General features: G+C 40.6%; 1 protein-coding gene across 1 annotated transcript in view; it reads left to right on the top strand.

Annotated features, from left to right (window-relative positions):
• Window positions 1-18,568, top strand: part of RYBP (RING1 and YY1 binding protein) — an 81,435-nt gene extending 62,867 nt beyond the window's left edge. Inside the window, exons 3-5 of the mRNA XM_032324991.1 lie at window positions 13,859-14,035; window positions 14,134-14,232; window positions 14,639-18,568. Of these exons, the coding sequence (XP_032180882.1) occupies window positions 13,859-14,035; window positions 14,134-14,232; window positions 14,639-14,891 (529 nt within the window). The 3' untranslated portion in view covers window positions 14,892-18,568. The remainder of the gene's footprint in view (window positions 1-13,858; window positions 14,036-14,133; window positions 14,233-14,638) is intronic.
• The last annotated feature ends 891 nt before the right edge of the window (window positions 18,569-19,459 follow it).

Raw genomic sequence — 19,459 nt, 5'->3', positions numbered from 1 at the left:
TGTAAGAAGAGACAAATAAATAAGGTGGTATTATAATATAGAGTATTAAGTAGTAGAGGTAGATCAGGCAGTTTGGGAACCCTGAAAATCTGGCCACTAACTGGTATTAGCCAGGAGAATTTCCAAAAGCTGGGGTATTTGGTTTGCATCTTCAAATAGGTATGGGTTTTGCACATCAGTTATGGGGAAGGACACTTCCGAAGCTAAGGGATCAGTAGATAAGCAAAAGCAAATGGTAAAGGATATCTTCTGAAAAAGCTGAGCTAAGGTACCCGTAGCTTGATGTAGAAGTCAGGAGCAACCTGAGCTGTGGTGACTGTGGAGGAACAGTGAACTTGAGCGGAGTGTTGGAACTGAATTGTGGGGAGCCCTTCACATCTAGTTAGGGAGTTTTACTTCTGTAAACCACTGGCAGGGGCAGAGATTTTAGAGAAATACCCAAACTTTCTTTTTCAGATCCTTGGTCTCAATAGCATCGTGTGAGATTAATTAGAGGGAAGGCTGAAAATTACTGGTAGGACACTAAGGAGGAACGTGCTTAGGTCCTGAAGTAGAACAGAGGAAGACAGTGAAGATGTTAAAAGTGTGGTAGGAGAGATTGAGGCAGGTGGGCTGTGCTGTATGGTAATGGTAGCGTGTGAATAATGAGGAGGAGAGAATATACAGAGTTGTTGGTCTGAACACAGTAATAACAAATGTTTGACACTAAAAACATTAAGCAGCACCCATTATGATAGATTTGGATGACATCTGTTTACTTAATTGCTAGGAAAGTTTTTCTGAGAATTTTGCCCAAGTTAAAAAAAAAAAAAAGATACTTAATAGGTAGTGGCTGTGCACAGAATTAAGAGTTTTTATATAAGAATGTTTCTTAATGTCCTTAACGTCACTTTGAGGCCCTTCAGAACTAAAGGGATTCAATCTAGAAAAAGTGGCTATCAATATTTTGCAACAGGTGTTTTCTTTATCTAAAGCAGATATTGGTACTTGCATGACTAATTTCTTAGGCACTAAGATTAGGTGCCTACTTGGACCTGTTCGGGTGTGATACGTGGCTGCTGACCATGGATCTCGACATCTTCTCGTCTTTATTTAGGTTTCTGTTCTTATTCAGATAATCCTCATGATTTTCTGGTTATCAGAGAAATGTCATTCACGTGTAACAAACAGGACCAGACACTGAATCTCTACAAACAGGACCAGACACTGAATTCAGAGATTCACTGTACTGTAGACGTCAATGCTGGAAGTCCCGCCTGCACCCCATGCCACACTGTCTGTCCCACATGCTGCTCACAAAACAAAATCATAGTTACAAGTTGAAGGAATTCTGAGACTCCATTGCTAGTTTCTGTAGCTGAGAGCTCCTGGTGGTTTCAGAGTCCTCATCTTCATTCACGTCTAATTTTTCAGTTGTTTGAGATACCCTAAAATTTCCCTTTTCTTACTGGAAATAAAAACCATGATTAACCTGAAGTGTCTGAAATCTAGATAACCTTAAGAGGCAGAGTTGAGATTGTGTAGAGGCCATCAAATAGTCTTTCCTCTGGCATCTCTTTGGTGATGGATCAGACTGGTCTCAGGGTCATTAATATACAGAAATTGCTTTACATTTTATCTTGGGCTTTCCCCTTGGAATAGGTGGTACATATTAAAATGTTGTTACTTAGATCTGAGCAACTGGTGTGCTCCTGACCAAATCTGCGACGCTTGGCTATACATGGAATTACCAAAGACCTGAGTTTAATATCAGTGTAAATGATATATCTTACAATGGGTAAATCCTTGTGTTGCTATGCAGTACAAAACTTTATTAAAATTATTGCAGTGTTTGAGAAGAGTTATCATACGACTTTATAAAAAATAAGTGAATATATTCAGAGTTCTTCAGATTCTTCTTTCTAAATCCCACTCTCTGGTAAGTAAACCCCAGCAACTAGAATCATGAACACATTACATATAGTTTTGGTGGAAATCATTCGATGAAATTTTAATGGAAGTGCTGTTGTAATCTGGGCCGCTTCCCCGTGTTTGTAAATATTTCTCCTCTATGTTACATTCTTGTACAGACCAGTGGGTTTTACCTGGGGATGATTTGATTTTGCCTCCCAGAGAACATTTGGCAGTGTCTGGTGAAATTTTTGCTTGTCAAAACTTGGGGATGGGGTGTTACTGGCATCAGGTAGGTAGAGGCCAGGGATACTGCTAAGGACTCCCCTGTGCCTAAGCACAGCCCCTACAGCAAAAAATGAGGAATTCCAAGATATCAATAGTGCCGAGGCTGAGAAAACTGTAGTAGACAGCCTTCTAAAGTGATGGCAGGCGTTAAGTTTTGATTACCGGTGATTTACGAAACCCACTATAACATGATAATTTGACCAGGAACTAGCTTGTTTGTTAGAACTGTTATTTTCTGGTATGTACATTTTTGCTTTGTTTTTAAGGGTTAGGTTTGAAAGAATCCTTAAGGATTACCTTAATTAAGCCCAGCCCTTTAATTTTACTGGTGAGAAAACCAAGACCTGAAGAAAGGCTACTGACTTGCTAGACCTTAGATTCCTTTGAATTATCTTATTGCTTATTCCCCTTTGAAGATGTTCTCATTCTTTTGTGTGTTTTGCAAGTGCCCAGTTTTGTGACACGAACTGTAATTTCAAAGTAGTGAAATGCATTTTAAATGGGATCTTTGACAGCTGTAATTTGCAGAGTGATTTGGATTGCTTTAGTATAGTGTTTCTTGGAGAGAGAAGGACTTGGTTCATCATTGGGTTTATTTGCATCTGCAAATGTGGTTTGCTTAGAGATCTGTAGTTTCTGTGATTCCTCTTAAATCATTGACATCATTTATAAAGTAATTTTGTGTGTCTTTTGCAAGAGGAGAGAGAGGTCATATCAGTCACTAAACCAACAGTGTAGTTTGTAGAATGTACCTCATGATGTTCAATCCCATTTTTTAAAAAGAGGCTAAATGAGTTACTAAAAAGATAAACTGAAAACTTGCCTTTGCCTTGGGAACAAATACTCTAGTTGTCTCTATTAAATATTGAATACAGGTGTCTTAGTTAAAGGTGCCTTTAGAGATCACTTACCTCTAATCTCCTTTGCCAGTGAGGGAACTAAAGTTTAGAGATGATACGTAACTCATTCAAGATCACACTGAGTTAAGTTCCAAAATACAGAAAGCAAAGAGGGGGAGACTTTAGACATCTCACCTGTGAAGTTCTATGATCCAGCTTGTGTGTCAGTGATCACCTCCTAAAACAGGACCCTTACCAGCGATCTGGGCCATTGGAATCTATTCTCCTCAGTTCCTTGGAAAACTGAGCATATATCCACACACATCCCGATGGCACAGCGCCCTGACTAGGCATGTAGGAGAAACAAGGCAAAACATGTTCAGTGAATTTGAAAACAAAAACCAGAATTCCCGAGGCGAAACTGGGAGAGGAGACAGCACAAGGCATGCCATTTCTCTGTGCCTTCCCTCACATGGGGTTTGAGAGGTAGAAGATGCTAGCCCAGAAGGTAGGGATTGGATCCCTGTTGGGCTTTCTCCTCTAAAAGAGGGGCTGGGGAGAGTTGCCTCCATCGCACCTGTAGTGTCCTGGACAGTGGCTTCAGATAGATGATAGGCTGCCTCCAGAGTGGCAGTGGCACAAAGATACTGCTCAGAGGATATCTCCAGCGAGCCAAAGAACCTTTTCAGTCTGGACACTGAAGTCTGTTGTTGTAGAATTAAATTTATGTTGAAAATCATGAATAGAGGTATAAAAAAATTCAGTTAGCCATCTTCAAAGAAGGTCCAGTTTAAAAATAATTTAGTAAATAGTTTTCCTTACTTCAAGTCAGCTAGTACATTCTTAATGAGTGAATGGGCTTGCTTTTGAGAAATGGCTGTGGGAGGGGCTCCTGGGTGGCTCATTGGGTTGAGAAATGGCTTGGGAGATCTAAAGGGCATATTTATTGTGGGACATTTACTTAAAATATTTGAATGACCGCAATAAAAATCTGTTATTTTAGGCACCACAGGGGAGAGGAAATAGAAGGAAGCCAGATTTTAGTCTATAGTTGAAATACTTTAAGCCCACTTCTTAAAAGTTGTTGTTTACTAAGTATAAAATTTGTGTTGATTTTCAAACTTTTTTAACCTGCATTTGGAGGTAATGTTGCTTTTCATGTTTCTTTTTTTAAGTTTTGCTGAGGAATAATTTCAGCTTCAGTTATTTTAGAAGTTGCTTTCTGAGTGTCTGCTTTCTTTGCCTGTAATAAAGCAGACTTGAATAGTAAGAAAATTTGGCACAGTTCTAGGATAGCAGTTCTCAAGCTTTTTGGTCAGGAGTTCTGTTGATAAAATTATTATAGATCCCAAGGAGCTTTCAGTCATATTGGTTGTATCTATCTATAAATATTTTCCATATCAGAAATGAAAACTGAGAAATGTTTAAAACACAAGACTATATAAAGTTGACCCTTGAACAACAGGGAGGTTGTACAGGTACAGACCTCCCTGCCCAGCCCCTGCAGTCACATCTGCATATAACTTTTGACTCCCTCAAAATTTAATTAACTACTGATTGCCTACTCTTATCATTTCTTTGTGATAACATAAACAGTTGATTAACACGTATCTTGTACATTACATGTATTACTGTATCCCTGTAGTAAAGTAAGCTAGAGAAAATCTTACTAAGAATATCATAAGGGTGGGGGCTGCCTGGGTGGCTCAGTGGGTTAAGCCTCTGCCTTTGGCTCAGTTCATGATCTCGGGTCCTGGGACCCAGCTCCGCTCTCTGCTGTCCTCCTGGTTCCGCCTCTCTCTCTCTGCCTGCTGCTCTGCCTACTTGTGATTTCTTTCTCTCTGTCAAAAAAATAAATAAAATCTTTTAAAAAATCATAAGGAAAAGAAAATACATTTACAGTACTGTACTGTATCAGAAAAGATCTGTGTATAAGCAGTCCTGTATAGTTCTAACTGTATTGCTTTAAGCATCAGATGTACGGACATATTTCATGAGATGTCAGAGCAGTGATGTCACTATGTCATATAATCTTTGGAAAGTGAAAAGGCAAGTAGTGTTTTAGAATTACTGTGGAAATAATTACTATGGAGAATAAATTACTGTGGAAATAGTTTTTGGCTTTTATAGGTAGACCCTCCTTGAAAGGGTCTGGATGACTGACCCGCCCCCTGGAGTCTCTGGACCACAGTTTGAGAACCCTGAAACTAAGATACTCATTGCTGCCAGGTTGTTCTATAAACTAGATGTCTTGGGGCACCTGGGGTAGCTCAGTCGATTAAATGTCTGCCTTCAGCTCAGGTCATGATCCTGGGGTCCTGGGTTTGAGCCCACATTGGGCTCCCTGCTTAGCAGAGAGTCTGCTTCTCTCTCTCTTCCCCACTTGTGTTCTCTCCCACTGTCTCTTTCTCTCTCTCTCTCTCAAATAAATAAAATCTTTAAAAAAATATATATATATCTTCCTTTCAAGACTCCAAACTACCTGTAGCTCCTTTTACCTGTTGAATGTGTTTGAGTTCTAGAAAGGTTATATAGTGCATAAACTTAGTGGTTATTTGTAAAGTAGGTGTGTTTCAGGGATTAAGAGACATATGAATATTCAAAATGACAATTTTGAATCTAGAATAGAACATTGCTGATTCTGCTATTTGTTAATGATGGTTATATTAGTTCTGTGAGAGCCAGTTGTTCCTAACCAAGTTGTATCTGGAGAGCGTTAGATAGCATAATTAACTTTAGGATACTAACATGTGTGAAGGATTTATATCTCTAGAACCATTTCCTGGGCCAAGGTTTACCAGGTCTTGCCATTTGCTTCCCAGTATTTGAGGAAGGGTGGTAGACACATTTGCAGCTGGAAAAGTAGTGTTTTGAAATGTGCCTGTTAACTTTTAAGGGGAATTATTTTGTTGAGTATCTGCATTCTGTGTACAGGTGCTATGGTAAACTAAGTGAACTTCACCTCGTTTAATCTTGACTTCAACTGTATTAAATGAGATATTGACCCATTCCCATTTTGAGTAACTACTACTACTAGCTCTCAGTAGCGGGGCCTATATGCAGTCCAAAGGCTGTCCTAACTCCAGAGTCTGTGCTCTCCCTGTCAGCAGTGTGGAAGATGGCGGAAGGAAAGATACAGGAGATAAATTATGGTGCTGGTTTGGGTTTTTTAAAAACTTGGTAGCTGAAGGCAGATTTGAGAGAAAGCTTTTAGTTTTCTGGTACAAAGTAGAGTGGTTACCCTGAGTCAAATTTGCGTACTTTGGTAAGGAGTGACCTAGAATGAGAACTAAGACCCCTTGGGTCACTTAATGGCTAATTCTAAAAGATAAGCCAAAGGATTTGAGAAATTTCATGAAGACAAGTGTTGTTTACATGAGAGAGGAAAGAACATTTTCTTTATTAGAAGGAAAAGAATAGCAAGAAGAGATATTGTTTCGGAAGCAGAGAGGCATTAATAATGCCATACCATGTATGATCCTAGCAAAGTTAAGTGATACTTGACTTTTAAAGTTATCCATGTGAAAATTATGATTGGCCTCAGTGAAAGTCACAAGATCATACAGGTTTCTTTTCACCCTGGTGCAGCGTGGCCTGACATTGTGGCTGGAGCAGCTCTGGGAAAGGCCACGAGTACTGATCTTTCACAGCAAAGCCAGCTAGGTCTAAGTAATGTTGTCATGGGCCCCAGCCAGCCAGCCAGCTGAAAGGGCACCCCGGTCGTTGGGACTAATAACGGGTACGACAAGATCTTGTGTTTCCTGCATCAGGGAGGAATTGGGTTGGGGATGGTTTCATTTTCCCAAAGCTGAACATAGGTCTGTTAAGATAATCAGTCCTTTGAAATAGTGTTGGAGAAAGCACTTAACTAGAAACTCCCTGGGGATTTATTTTTAAACCAGATTATCTGCTGTATTTCCTCATCTTTTACTCTTCATTGGGCTAGTTGGTCGCGTTGGTGATTCTTAGTACAGAAATTTTTAAGAGATTAAAATCCTTTGTTTAAAAAAAGCCTCAGCTTACATGGGTAGCTGAAAGAGTACCACCCTGATAGTCTGGAGATGATTCTTCTCTTTGGGGTAGTTAACCCTTTTATTTTGTTTTAAAACTGAGACTCTTGCTGGCTATCTAACTTACCTTTAGAATTATTGAGGATAAAGTAAGATGATAATTACTAAAAAACAAGTATACACAAAGGGAAAGAACCCTAAAAGTGGCCTATTACCTTTAAATCTGTTCTGTACATTTCTAGATTTTAAAAGTTTTCTATCACCTTTTGAGGTCTCATGGTCATTGATGTTGGGGCTAGAATTCTAACTTCTGTTTCTGTTCACAGCATTTCTCTTCTGGGTTATCATTGCTATTAAAAAAAAAAAATACAACGGGTCAGGACCTGGTGGGTAAAATGAACAGAAAACAGGTTGTTCTTGTAGGGCCTCTTTTCTGTACTAGTCATCAAAGCCAGGGGCCATTATTGTGGTTTGGACAGTGTTGTTGACCCAGTGTGTACATTGCCTTGGAAGTAAATACAGACATTGTTGTGTTCCTAGCTGGTATGTTTTTGTTTGGGGGCATCATTAATACAAAAGTTCAGTCACTGTTGAGTGGGGTAGAATCTGACCTAGCTAGCCCAGTACATATGTATAGGATGACCTTTTGCACATAGGGACAGGAAAATGGGTCATGTGAAGGTTCTTTTATGTTACTATGTGATATAGCATTAAAAAATGGGCTCCTGATAGGAGTGAGCTAATAGTGGAAAGGCATTCTTAGAACTGTTAAATCCTTGAAGTTGCTAGTTCTTCAATTAACACGTTGCCAAGGCAAGACAAGGTTTGGGGAGTTGTAAACATCCAGAGAACTTGAGGAAAGTACAAGCTTAGTGAAGATGTTTTGTTAAGTTTGTAAAGTACCTTAAAAAAAAAAAAAAAAAAAGGATGAGTTGATTGATTCCAGAGCCTTTGGGGGTATTTTAATTGAAAAGTGAGACACCAGATGGAATTCTCTTAAGTTGGCAAAATGCACAAATGATAATTTAGGAAAAGCTGAACATAATCAGGGAAAAGATACAATTTGTTAGTGATAATTTAGGAAAAGCTGAATGTAATCAAGGAAAAGATAAAATTTGTTAGAGATTCTTCTTCTTTGTTGCCCGAACCACAAGAAAATGGATTTGTCTTGTTGTGTGTTTGCTAGCTGAGATAGAGAAAATGCATGAGAAATGAGTGGTAAGATCTCATGTTCCCCTGAGTACATAAGCAGACAAAAAAATGGGTATATGGTGGAAACACCTCTTAAAAATAGGTTTGACTAAAATTTTTTTTTAAAAAGGTTTATGTGTGTTCCCCCAAAGTGGCATGAGTATACATAACAAAAACAATTCAGAAAGATTGTTTTGTGCTTTCATTTCTATTCATTCATTCAGATATGTTCAAACTCCGAAATTTTTCTTTCCTCGTATAAAATAAGGTTGTCTATACATGAAGATTTGCTTCACTTTTTATGGAAGGGACTCTTTACTGAAATATTAGCTGTGTGGGTTTTTTTGTGGTGTCCCCCCCCCCCAAGATTTTTTATTTGTCAGAAAGAGAGAGGGAGCAAGGGCACAAGCGGGGGGAGTGGCAGCCCGAGAAGCAGACACCCCACTGAGAGGGAGCCTAGTGCTGGACTCCATCACAGGACCCCAGGATCATGACCTGAGCCGAAGGCAGACGCTTAACAGACTGAGCCACCCAGGCATCCCAAAATATTAGCTGTTTTAAATGCAAGTACATAGACATGTTTTCATAATGTCTATTATTGAAAATGTCACAGCATATTTTCTTTGTAATGTTTATTGAAACAGCAATAATAAACCTATAAAATAATTTTAAGATATTTTTCCCATTAAAAGTCTAAAAGAAGATGCAAAAAACTTTAGTGTCAACTTTACTCTCTAAAGAAGGAAAACTAGCCCCCCCCCCCCCCCCCCCCCCCGTTTATAACATTTCTCAGATAGGTTTTTTCATTTGTTTGTTGTTGTTATTTGATTGGCTTTAATTCAAGGCTTAGTGGACATCTAAAGCTTAAGCTGTGCGCTTTGATCTTGTGCTTCCCACTGTATTTTGAAGGTTATTAATTGCTTATTTTAGGTTTATTAGTTGAAAAACAAGTAATTTTGAAGAACTTAGACTGGCACCTGCATATTGAAGAATTGACCCTTTCAACATGTTGAAAGTTGTGCCTATTAAGTGCACTGTGTGTTGTATGACACTTAGAAGACACATTAGGCAATGTAAATCTATAGAAGGGAATGATTTCTTACTGATCTGCAGGTGTCCCATATCATGATAAGGGTTCACTCCTTCCTGGGAATGTTCCATAGACAGTGGAAAGCATTCTTGTCAACTGCCCTGCCCTTTTCCTTTAAGGACAACCATAGGGGCCTTTCCAGAATGAGGATGGTGAGGCTAATGTGGCTACTGGCATTCTTGGCGAGTTGTCTGGTGATAACCTGGGCTTTTCAAATCCCTGGTACCCTGGGCCCGAGTCTCTCACAGACAGACACACATGCACATACATGTCTGGACTCTTGAAAAGCGGAGAGAGTCATTTGAGGTTATCTTCGTAACAGGAGTCCAGAGAGAGTCCAGATAGATCCGGGTTAAAAATCGCAGCTGAGCTACTTAATTGTTAGCCTTAGACAAATTTATCTTGCAGCTCCTCAGTCTTCTTCTTTTATGAAGTGGTGACAGTCCATCCCTCCAGTAGAGGTGCTGTGCCCATTCTGTGACGGCCATGCAAGGACCTTGCCTCAGCCATTCCAGGCAGTCCTCAGTGTCTTGTCTGGAGAGGCTGGCGCGGCCTCGCTGGAGCCGAGTGTGCCATTCTCCATGCGCATTGGACATTCGCCTTCTTCCACGTGCAGTCACAACACAGGCCTGGGAACAAGAAGGGGACAGGTGGCAGGAGCTGCCGAAACTGTCCTGACAGGGCAGCACTTTGGGGGGTTCACACTGGTGAGCCTTCTAGTTTTCTTTACCCTCCCTTTCCAAAATAATTGGCTTTGCATTTTGAACCAGGAAGTATTGGTATGCACTTCGTTCCCAAACACTGTGCACCTTTTAAAAATTGGTTAGCTGTCAGGTGCCTGCTTGACTCAGAAGAGCATGTGACTCTTGATCTTGGGGCTCTGAGTTTGAGCCCCACCTTGGGTGTAGAGATTACTTAAAAATACAGTCTTTAAAAAATTGGTTAGGTTTATTTCCTACCTCATCCCCAGTACCCTTCAGAAGTTCTATGGGACTTGTTTGGGCGGGGGTTGAAAAAGCTGCTGTAGTAATTTAAGTAATAAATCCTTGTCTGTTGTGGAGGGTTTTTTGTGGGGAGGGTACAAGTAATGCCTGAGGACCTAGGTTGTTATTTTAGGGCATATATGACATAAAACAGCAATATTTTTGAAACAACACAGATGCTTTTAGCAGACACTCTGTATTTCTTGCTTTTTTGCTTATTATCAGATCCCAAATAGCCTTGGGTCCTTTTCATTTATGAGGTTGTGGCCTGGTAGGCTATTGGAGAATAGCACTCAACTTCACCATTCTTCCACCGTTCATTTTCTTAGAAGCAAGTAAGAATAGTCCCATTGGTATGCACGTGTGCTGCATATTAAGAATTACGGCTGAATTTTTCTGTACATGTGGATTTTTTTCCCTGTAGGTACTGGATCATGGTGCATGTGTTGAAGAAGAATTCTGATAGTGTATTTGTGGAAGTGTTAGGGCATGATCACCAGGGGCAGAAACACATGGGCACCTCACCTGTTGGCCATGGTATGCCCAGAGCCTTGGCAGGCCGGCCGTGTTTGGGAATACTCCATCCCGGACAAGCATGATGTCAGGCTGGTTGAGAGCATCTTTATGGCCCGCACACTCATGTCCCCCCCTCCCACACCCAAGACACAAGTAACTTCCTTTTTGATGGAAGCTGCACTTGTGGGTGTAGCATATAGAGTTGTTGAATGACCTGAAAGTAGTGTAACACTGTGTGTCAGCTTTACTCCAATTACTCAAATTAAAAAATTAAAATTAGCAATTTCCTTCTCTCTCTGATCATAACTAGCTCTCTTTTCTGTTCTTAGTGCCTGTTTCTCACTGAACCATACACCACTTTTAATGTCCATGGTTTCTGATTCTCCTCTCTGATTTCCTCTAATTTCTCCTCATAATCCCCTTTTTATGTAGCATCTTTCTCCCGTCTCAGAAGAAAGGTGTCCGCATTCCTTTCCCAGGACTCTTCTTCGTTGTACTTGTCTCTCCTTTGCCCCATGAGTTAACCCCTCTTTGGCCTGCCTTCGGCCTTTTTCCCTCTTTCAGCATACAACATGATTTAAGTTTTCCTTTTCCTATAGAAATCTCAAACCTGGCCTGTTGCTTTCGATAATGGCCAGAGCTGTCCTCTACCTCAGCACCACGATGCTCAGAGAAGGGTTCCTGTTTCCCACCTCTGTGCCAGGCCTTGTGCGGCCTGTAATCCGTCAAGTCTTTGGAGCTATTGATCCCATGTGGCCTGCTCTCCTGGAAGTCAGCATTGACGTCCTCCTGACCACCAAAGCTTCAACCCTCTTGTCTGGTCTCATTTTACTTGGTCTTTCTCTGCTATGTTTGTTTAGTCTTTATTCATCCAGTAGATAATTTTATTGAGTATCTGCCACTGTGCTGAATGACATGGTGACAAGAATGATGAAGATGTGATCTTGCCACTGAGGAGAATACAGTTGATTAACAATTCAGTACAGCGTTACAAATGACAGAACTTTGTAGGGTGTTCTAGAGTGAGACAGCCTCCTCTAATTCAGACTGGGTGGGCCTGTTGATTAGGACAGTGGTTACCTTTGATTCTGTCTCTGTGGAAGGTTCTCTTAGATAGGTGTCTAGGGGCCCCCTCTGTGTTTGCGTGTCAGAGTTCTCTGGAGTAAAGTGGACATACTGGCTTAACTGAAATCTCCCTTAAGGTGTAGTTTTTCATAAAGTTTTTCTGCTTTTTTAACAGTACTAATTTTGGTCAGGTTACTCATTTTGACGCCTGAGCGGCGTTTAGCGTCTGGCATTTTATTTTAACTTATATAAATTGTTCCGTAATCCCTTTAGACAGTGGATCTGTTTGTGTCCCCAATGAGTGCTTGCGAAATGTTTGGTAGTGGTGCTTATCTTCCTTGTAAGTATTAATACATTCGAACTTGTGCTTTGGCAGAGTAGCCTGTGTTAGAATGGCTGCTTCTGCCTTTCTCAGAACCTGGGAAAAGAGAAGGTGACCTTTCACATAAGGGCTGTGAGTGTTTGGGGACTGTGGGCTTAGAGTAAGTATACTCCTCCCTTTCCTTAGGGTACCTCCCATCTGTGTTTGAATCTCTTGGTCCAGGCTGAGGGGTACCTGTGACTGGGTTTTACGTGTGCCACCCCATGAGCAAGGCCCGTGTTGCTGGAGGCCGGTAGGAAACTTGATCTGAGATTGGTTGTGCCTTTGTTGGTCTATTTTCAGGCAAAGCCACACGGGCACCGAACAAGCACTGAAAGGCTCAGAGCAAACCCAGTGCCTTCCATGCTCAGGCTCACCTTGGGGAACTCCTGGGAATGAGCTGTTAGTCTCCTCCTCTGCCTGCTTTCCTCCTCATCCATACCACACCCGCGCTCAGGAGCTCAAGGAAAGCAGCGGTTACCTTAGGGTTTCAGCATGTCATGAATCTAGCAGCTCTTAAGTTTTGTTTTTCTAAATTTGTTGGTTTGTTCCCTCCCCCACCCCACCCCCACAGTGTTCATCCACTGGCCTACCCACTGATGAGCCAGACCTAGGGTGTCGGGTTATTTTTCCTGGCCCAGTTCTCCATCCTGGAGAGGGATGAGAGGGAGCTCTAGGGTCTGAAGGTGATGGTTACATTTGGCAGCCAGTCGTTCACCTCATTAATGGCCCATCTGGGTATTTGTTTCCTACCTTGTTTTTGGAGACTTTATGCTATTATAAATGGCGGTCTAGATGGGAATGTCTTTGAAAGTGAATATTGTATATAAGCATAGGCTTGTGTAGTCTTTATTCAATGAATATTGTAAATAAGCATAGGTTCTTCTTTCTCCCTTTCCCATTTGGGTCTGAATGCTTTTGCATTGTGCACAGTGTTTGGCAGCACTTAGAATTTGTAAACAATAGTGTTAAGAGCCAGTGTCAGTTGGAGATTGGCGGGGACAGAATGGTTGATGGCACAATGAATGTATCGCTTGTCTGAGGTTTTTTATAGTGACTCTCAGTCTTTCACCCCCTTGGGAGCTAGTATGAACCATAGTTACCTTTTATTGCTCTATATGTGTTGTCCATGCCAATCACAGAGCTGCAGGGGAGCCGAGCAAGTTGGAATAATTAGATTGAGAAGTGAATGTCACACTTCTAATTTCATTCTCCTTTCAAGGGATTACCAGTGTCCATTTAATAAAATGAGATTAACCCTCTGCAGCAGGAGTATTTGAAAGCTGTCAGTCAGTATAATCTTGACAGCTCAAAAGAAGTAGTGTTCTCAGCGCTCTCAGAAACACTGTCATGTTTTATGGGCTGAAAGACTTGTGAGCACATGTGTGTGTGTCATTAAAGGTAGATATATTTACACGGGAGGTGGATTTGAAGGAGGAAACGTTTCATGAGCTTAATCTGTACTGCACAGACACAATAGTGTAGAAGTAACAAGTAGTTTAATTTTGAGTTGCCAGATACCAGTAATAAAATACCGAAGAAACTATAAATCCAAAATTTAAAAAAAGAGAGAGAGAAATAATTTATAAAGCCAAGAGTGATGTGTCTTTTCTTGAATGTTCTAGAAAACCTCGGATCAATTCTCAGCTGGTGGCACAACAAGTGGCACAACAGTACGCCACCCCACCACCGCCTAAAAAGGAGAAGAAGGAGAAAGTGGAAAAGCAAGACAAAGAGAAACCTGAGAAAGATAAGGAAATCAGTCCTAGTGTCACCAAGAAAAATACCAACAAGAAAACAAAGTAAGTTCCCATTCTTAGCTAACTCGGCACACTATAAATGATTTTGCAGGTGAATCTAAGCTGTGTTTTAAATGCCTTTTGTTATGTCCCCACCTTAGACCAAAGTCTGATATTCTGAAAGATCCTCCTAGCGAAGCAAACAGTATACAGTCTGCAAATGCTACAACAAAGACCAGTGAAACGAATCACACCTCAAGGTATTTGAAACTAGAATGAAATACAGCACCGATGCTCTGATTTACTTGGTCCTAGTCAAGAACCCATGGGTGGTTTTGTTCCTGTGGGTTTGCAGGCTAAGAATGGTGTGGCAGGGGGAGCATGAGCTAGGTATGGGCTGTTAACTTTGAAGACACACATATGTGTGTATTTGGGCCATTTCTGTATCACTGTGGCCACAACAGGAAAAAGATGAACTGATGATAATTTGCATTGGTCCAAAGCTTTGTTCAGTATTGGTTTCTGTTGCCAAAGGAGTAAGCTTTGGTATGTGTGGCTCCAGTTTAGATTCGTTGCCACAGTGTCACGAAGTCTCGTGTGTACTGATGAAGTTGCTTTGAATCCATAGCTTATTTAATTGGCTGTTCCCTGGGGTGTTGCTTTCAGGCCCCGGCTGAAAAACGTGGACAGGAGCACCGCACAGCAGTTGGCAGTGACTGTGGGCAACGTCACCGTCATTATCACAGACTTTAAGGAAAAGACTCGCTCCTCCTCGACATCCTCATCCACAGTGACCTCCAGTGCAGGGTCAGAACAGCAGAACCAGAGCAGCTCGGGGTCGGAGAGCACAGACAAGGGCTCCTCGCGTTCCTCCACGCCAAAGGGCGACATGTCAGCAGTAAATGATGAATCTTTCTGAAATTGCACATGGAATTGTGAAAACTATGAATCAGGGTATGAAATTCAAATCCTCCACCTGCCCATGCTGCTTGCACCCCCTGGAGAATCTTCTGTGGACATCGGCCTCTTAGTGAAGCTGCCGGGATAATTTCTGCTTGCCATGGGCATCTGGCCACCAAGGAATTTCGCACCCTGACGATTACTCTTGACACTTTTATGTATTCCATTGTTTTATATGATTTTCCTAACAATCATTTATAATTGGATGTGCTCCTGAATCTACTTTTTATAAAAAAAAAAAAAATCTGCTGTGCACAATTTTCCATGTACATTACAACTGGTTTTTTGTTTTAGTTTTGTTGGGGGCGGGGTGGTTGGGAGGGGGAGGGAACTTTTATTTATTGTGTTCACAGACTCCATCCTTTCAGCATATCCTTTTAAGTTTAGTTCTTTCTTCCAGTTATACTATGTACTATCAGTTTTGATATAACTATATATATATAAATATAAAATTATATATAAAGGGTTATTTGAAACCAATCCATGGCAACGCTGGTGCTTGATACACTGTGAAGTGAATACAACATTGAACAGTTACAGATCTGGGACAGTCCCTTCTATGAAAGTGCTGAAATTAAATCAAAATCAGTCTTACATGAAGTATGTTCCAACCTGCGTGGGAACTTGACTCTCTCATCTGTCTAAAGAGTACTGGACGATAGAAAAATATATATTTTTTAAACAATGTGATCTCAAATTTAAAGACTGCTCCAGATAGCCTGCATTTGCAATGGAATAACTGACAAATCACAAATGGTTTAGTTGGGAGGGCTTTGATGGTTCAAAAGTAACTAAACTAGCTCCAGAATGCCAAGTATTCATGTAAGTTCCGGTTACATGTTAACATTGCTGTTCTTACCATAAGCACTCATGAAAATATGGTATTCTGTCACTCGAATTCCATCCATTTTCCAGACCTCTACTCATGACTGAGGTAAATATAAATCGTCTCTTAGTTTTAGGATTAAAACCGTTTAAACTGTATTTTTGGTCCATACCAGAAACAACTCCCTATCTCCACTTTGCACGTGACATTGCAGTCGTGGTTTTTGTAATTGAAATTGGTTTGCGTTGTGTCCCCTCCTTTTCCTTTCCTTACCAATTTAGTTACAAGAATTCTTTCTCTTTCTTAAAATCTACTCTTGTTTGCTTTACTGAACAGAGGTTATCAACTGCACATCCAGTCCCGACATGGAGCTTTTCAGTATTTGGAGACATTTCTCAATTCCCTGCTGTGGGAAGGAACTCAAGTGGTGAATGGTGTAAGCACTAGCAGCCAGAATTGCAGGGAGAGCTCATCCTTCCTGCGAGCCTGTGATCTTTCTCTCTCTCATCATAAAGATAGCTTGAGCGAACTCTTTCAAGGTTTCTTTTCACTTGTTTTTTTTTTTTTTTTTTACTATCTTGCAAAAACAAACAAAAAACAAAGGCCACTAATAACGATTCCACCCCCTCCTTAATTTTCATATGTTTTGTTTTGCTTTGTTTGCATTTAGGGTCTCTCTTCCGTTTAACTCTTAACATTCATATCCACACAGTTCATAGGCTTCAGAGTCATTTCAAGCATGGGAACTTGGTGTTACCTTCCTTTACTTGATCGTACCGAAGGACTCACGGGAGGGCAGCCGATTTGTGATGAAGCGCCACGTTTTGGTGTGGAAAACCTGGTTTGCTTAAGAACAGAAGTACCTGTCTATGGAGGCAACGAGTAAAACAAAAAGAAACAATTAACAGCTTGATTTGAGTAGCCAACAGGAAAGGTTCCTTTCACATTTACATTAAAACTATTCTATAGTCACCAATGCACCATAATTCAAATTCTGTTCTCAAAGGTATAGACGATAAAGCAGTGCCATTTGTTGCTGTGGTCCTATTCTCAAATGCATGGACAATTGTTCCCCTCTTTTTAAAATAATGCTTGTATCTGGGATGCAAGCTATGCTATCTTTTTAAATACATTTTTAAAGTATTTATTAATGAACCAAAGGAAATCCGATGCTTTCTGTAAGCATCAGAATATATAATACATAGTGATTTGACTATGAATTTTAAATCCACATTTTAATATTAGTGGGATATTGCAAAGACATTCCTTCTAAAGTTTTAATATTCCTTTTATTAAGGGTCTCAGGGAGGGTAAATTAGTCAGCCATATTTATTTTCCAGAGATGTAAGGAATTGCTACGTTTTTTAATTAATTTTTTACAAAAAAATTTAAATGCCACCAAACTCACGTGGGTTGCACTGCTTTTTGAACCAATAAGTGTTGGTATGCACTTTGTTCAGAAACACTGTGTACTTTTTCAAAATTAGTTTCATGTAAAGTGATTGGACCCCTAGATTAGTGGAAAAAGCTGATTAACCAGCTACTCATAGGCTGCTAATTAATTCATTGCCAATGTCTTGGTTTTTTAGTTTTGCCTCCGTGATAAATCAATACATGAAAAAATGGGGCGGGGTGAAGGAAGGGAGGATTGCGTTAGAACAGGTGAGATGAAATTGGCATTTGGATAGACCTGCAGCTAACAGTGGGACTTCTCTCAACAGATGTTACGGTGCCGGGCCTCTAGCTGCCATCGCGTCGTCTGTTGAGGTAGTGAGGCGGTAGGTACCTTAAAACTTCTAATTTCCGAAATTGATGACATCCCTCAGGCATGTAATTCTGGAAATGGAATTCCTGTAACTTTCTTGCATTTGCAGTTTGCCCTACAATTAGTAGGCAGCTCGTAAAAACACTAGTGTAGATTATAAAGATACATATTAAAAGAGGACCAGAAATACTTGGTATTCAGTGGCACAGTAAGCAGGTTATAAAAACGAAACAAAAAAGCACAGTGTTACGCTTGCAAGTTTCCATTTGTTTTAATACCACAGGATCTTTCACATGCGTGCGCGCGCACACACAGAGCTTACCTGACTTGCTCTGCTCGAGTCATGCAGTTTTTTAAAAACGGTAAAGACATCTGGACACCCACAAGATACTTTAATCAAAACCTTTCAGTTTCAATCTGGATCTTTTAAAAACATTGGCAGAAGCTTCTGTGAGTTTAGTTCCACTAAAATGTTCCACCTGCCTTATCAAGACCATTCTCAGTCTACTTTTTTAAGCTACCGTATCTTAAATTATTGAAAATTTATTAATTGCTGAATATATAATAACCTTTGCTTGTATGTAACCGAAAATGGTTTAAGAGCCAACATTTAGAGTATGACAATGGAGCTGAACAGTTTTTAATGCGCAAGCAGTTCTGTTCTTGTGTATGACTTGTAACCTTAATTTACTGTGTAAAGATGGTTACATTATTTCCTTAGCTTTGTTTGTTGGAGACAAATAGAGAATGCTTGTTAAGTATGTCAAAACATAATCTTATCTTGTGAATTTTTGTTAATGTATTATACGAGCTATATTTTTCATTTGCCCAGAAAGACAGCTTGTATAACGCTTTCGGAAGTTTCTGCTCTGTAACGTCTTTAGAGCTGACAGTCTGTTAGGTTTGTTTTTTTCTTCATGCTAAAGTGTCAGTTGGTGGTTTTGTGAACTGGTCAGAAATTCACAGGTCTTAAATGTTTTGGGAAAATTTATATTGGACACTGCTCTTTGTCTAGCAAATAAAAGATGTTAATATATTCCTGTTACTGGCATGTGCACGACTATGTTATTAGAAGCCACTTTATCATTTTCCTGCTTTAAATAGAAATGTCTATTTATGAATTCTGCTTGTAGTTTTTTCACAAATAAAATAGTAAAATTTACGCGGAAATCTTTATTTACTTTCTTGTGTATAGATTTTAGCCCCTAGGAAAATGGTTCCTTTTTGTACTTGAATCTTTAGCTTATGGGATAGTTCCAGGGGGAGCCGGAGGCTAAGGACGACTCTGGTTGTTTATCAGAAGTGCGAGTGGATTTGTATGTCTCGGGACGTGTCTCTAAGCTGCAGCAGCAAGCATAATTGAGCGAAAGAATGTCCAGATGGGGGAAGAAAAGCAGCTAATGTGTGTAAGCTTATCCTTTGAGATCGGTTGCGGTGATTTAAAGAAGATGATGGCTGACGACAGTTAAGCGGATGACTGAAAACCCTCCGAAGAAAACCCGTTTCTGGCCAAGTGCAGTTAGGTACGCGGTGAGGTACCTCGGATGTCAGCGAAATGCAGCATCGGGCTTAAAAGCCACACAAACAGAGCAAGCGGGACTGCCGAGAGGCCACGGCAGCCGCTGTACCCTTCCAAAGAGTATGGGAACCACTCAAAACACTTCAAGATCGCCCCCGATTACTCTTCTTTGTCCTAGTTTGCACCCGAACTAGTGCTGAAAGGAAGACTGTGTAAAGTGGTGCAGGATGCTGAATTGGAAAATGGGCCAGTCCTGGTAAGAGGAAAAAGCAGACTATGTTCTCCCTGTCCTCCTTTTCCAGTACCCAGTCCTAACCCAGGTCTGACTTCTCAGAAGGGATCTGGAAGGGTGGAAGGGCAAGGGTCATATTAGGTCTGTTTCCGAGGGGCCAGTGTGGGTATAGACAGGCGATGGGC

Source organism: Mustela erminea, chromosome 1, assembly GCF_009829155.1.
Source record: "Mustela erminea isolate mMusErm1 chromosome 1, mMusErm1.Pri, whole genome shotgun sequence".
Classification (NCBI taxonomy): domain Eukaryota; kingdom Metazoa; phylum Chordata; class Mammalia; order Carnivora; family Mustelidae; genus Mustela; species Mustela erminea.
The sequence above is the reverse complement of the archived record's forward strand: the minus strand, read 5'-3'. Positions and strand labels throughout refer to the sequence as shown.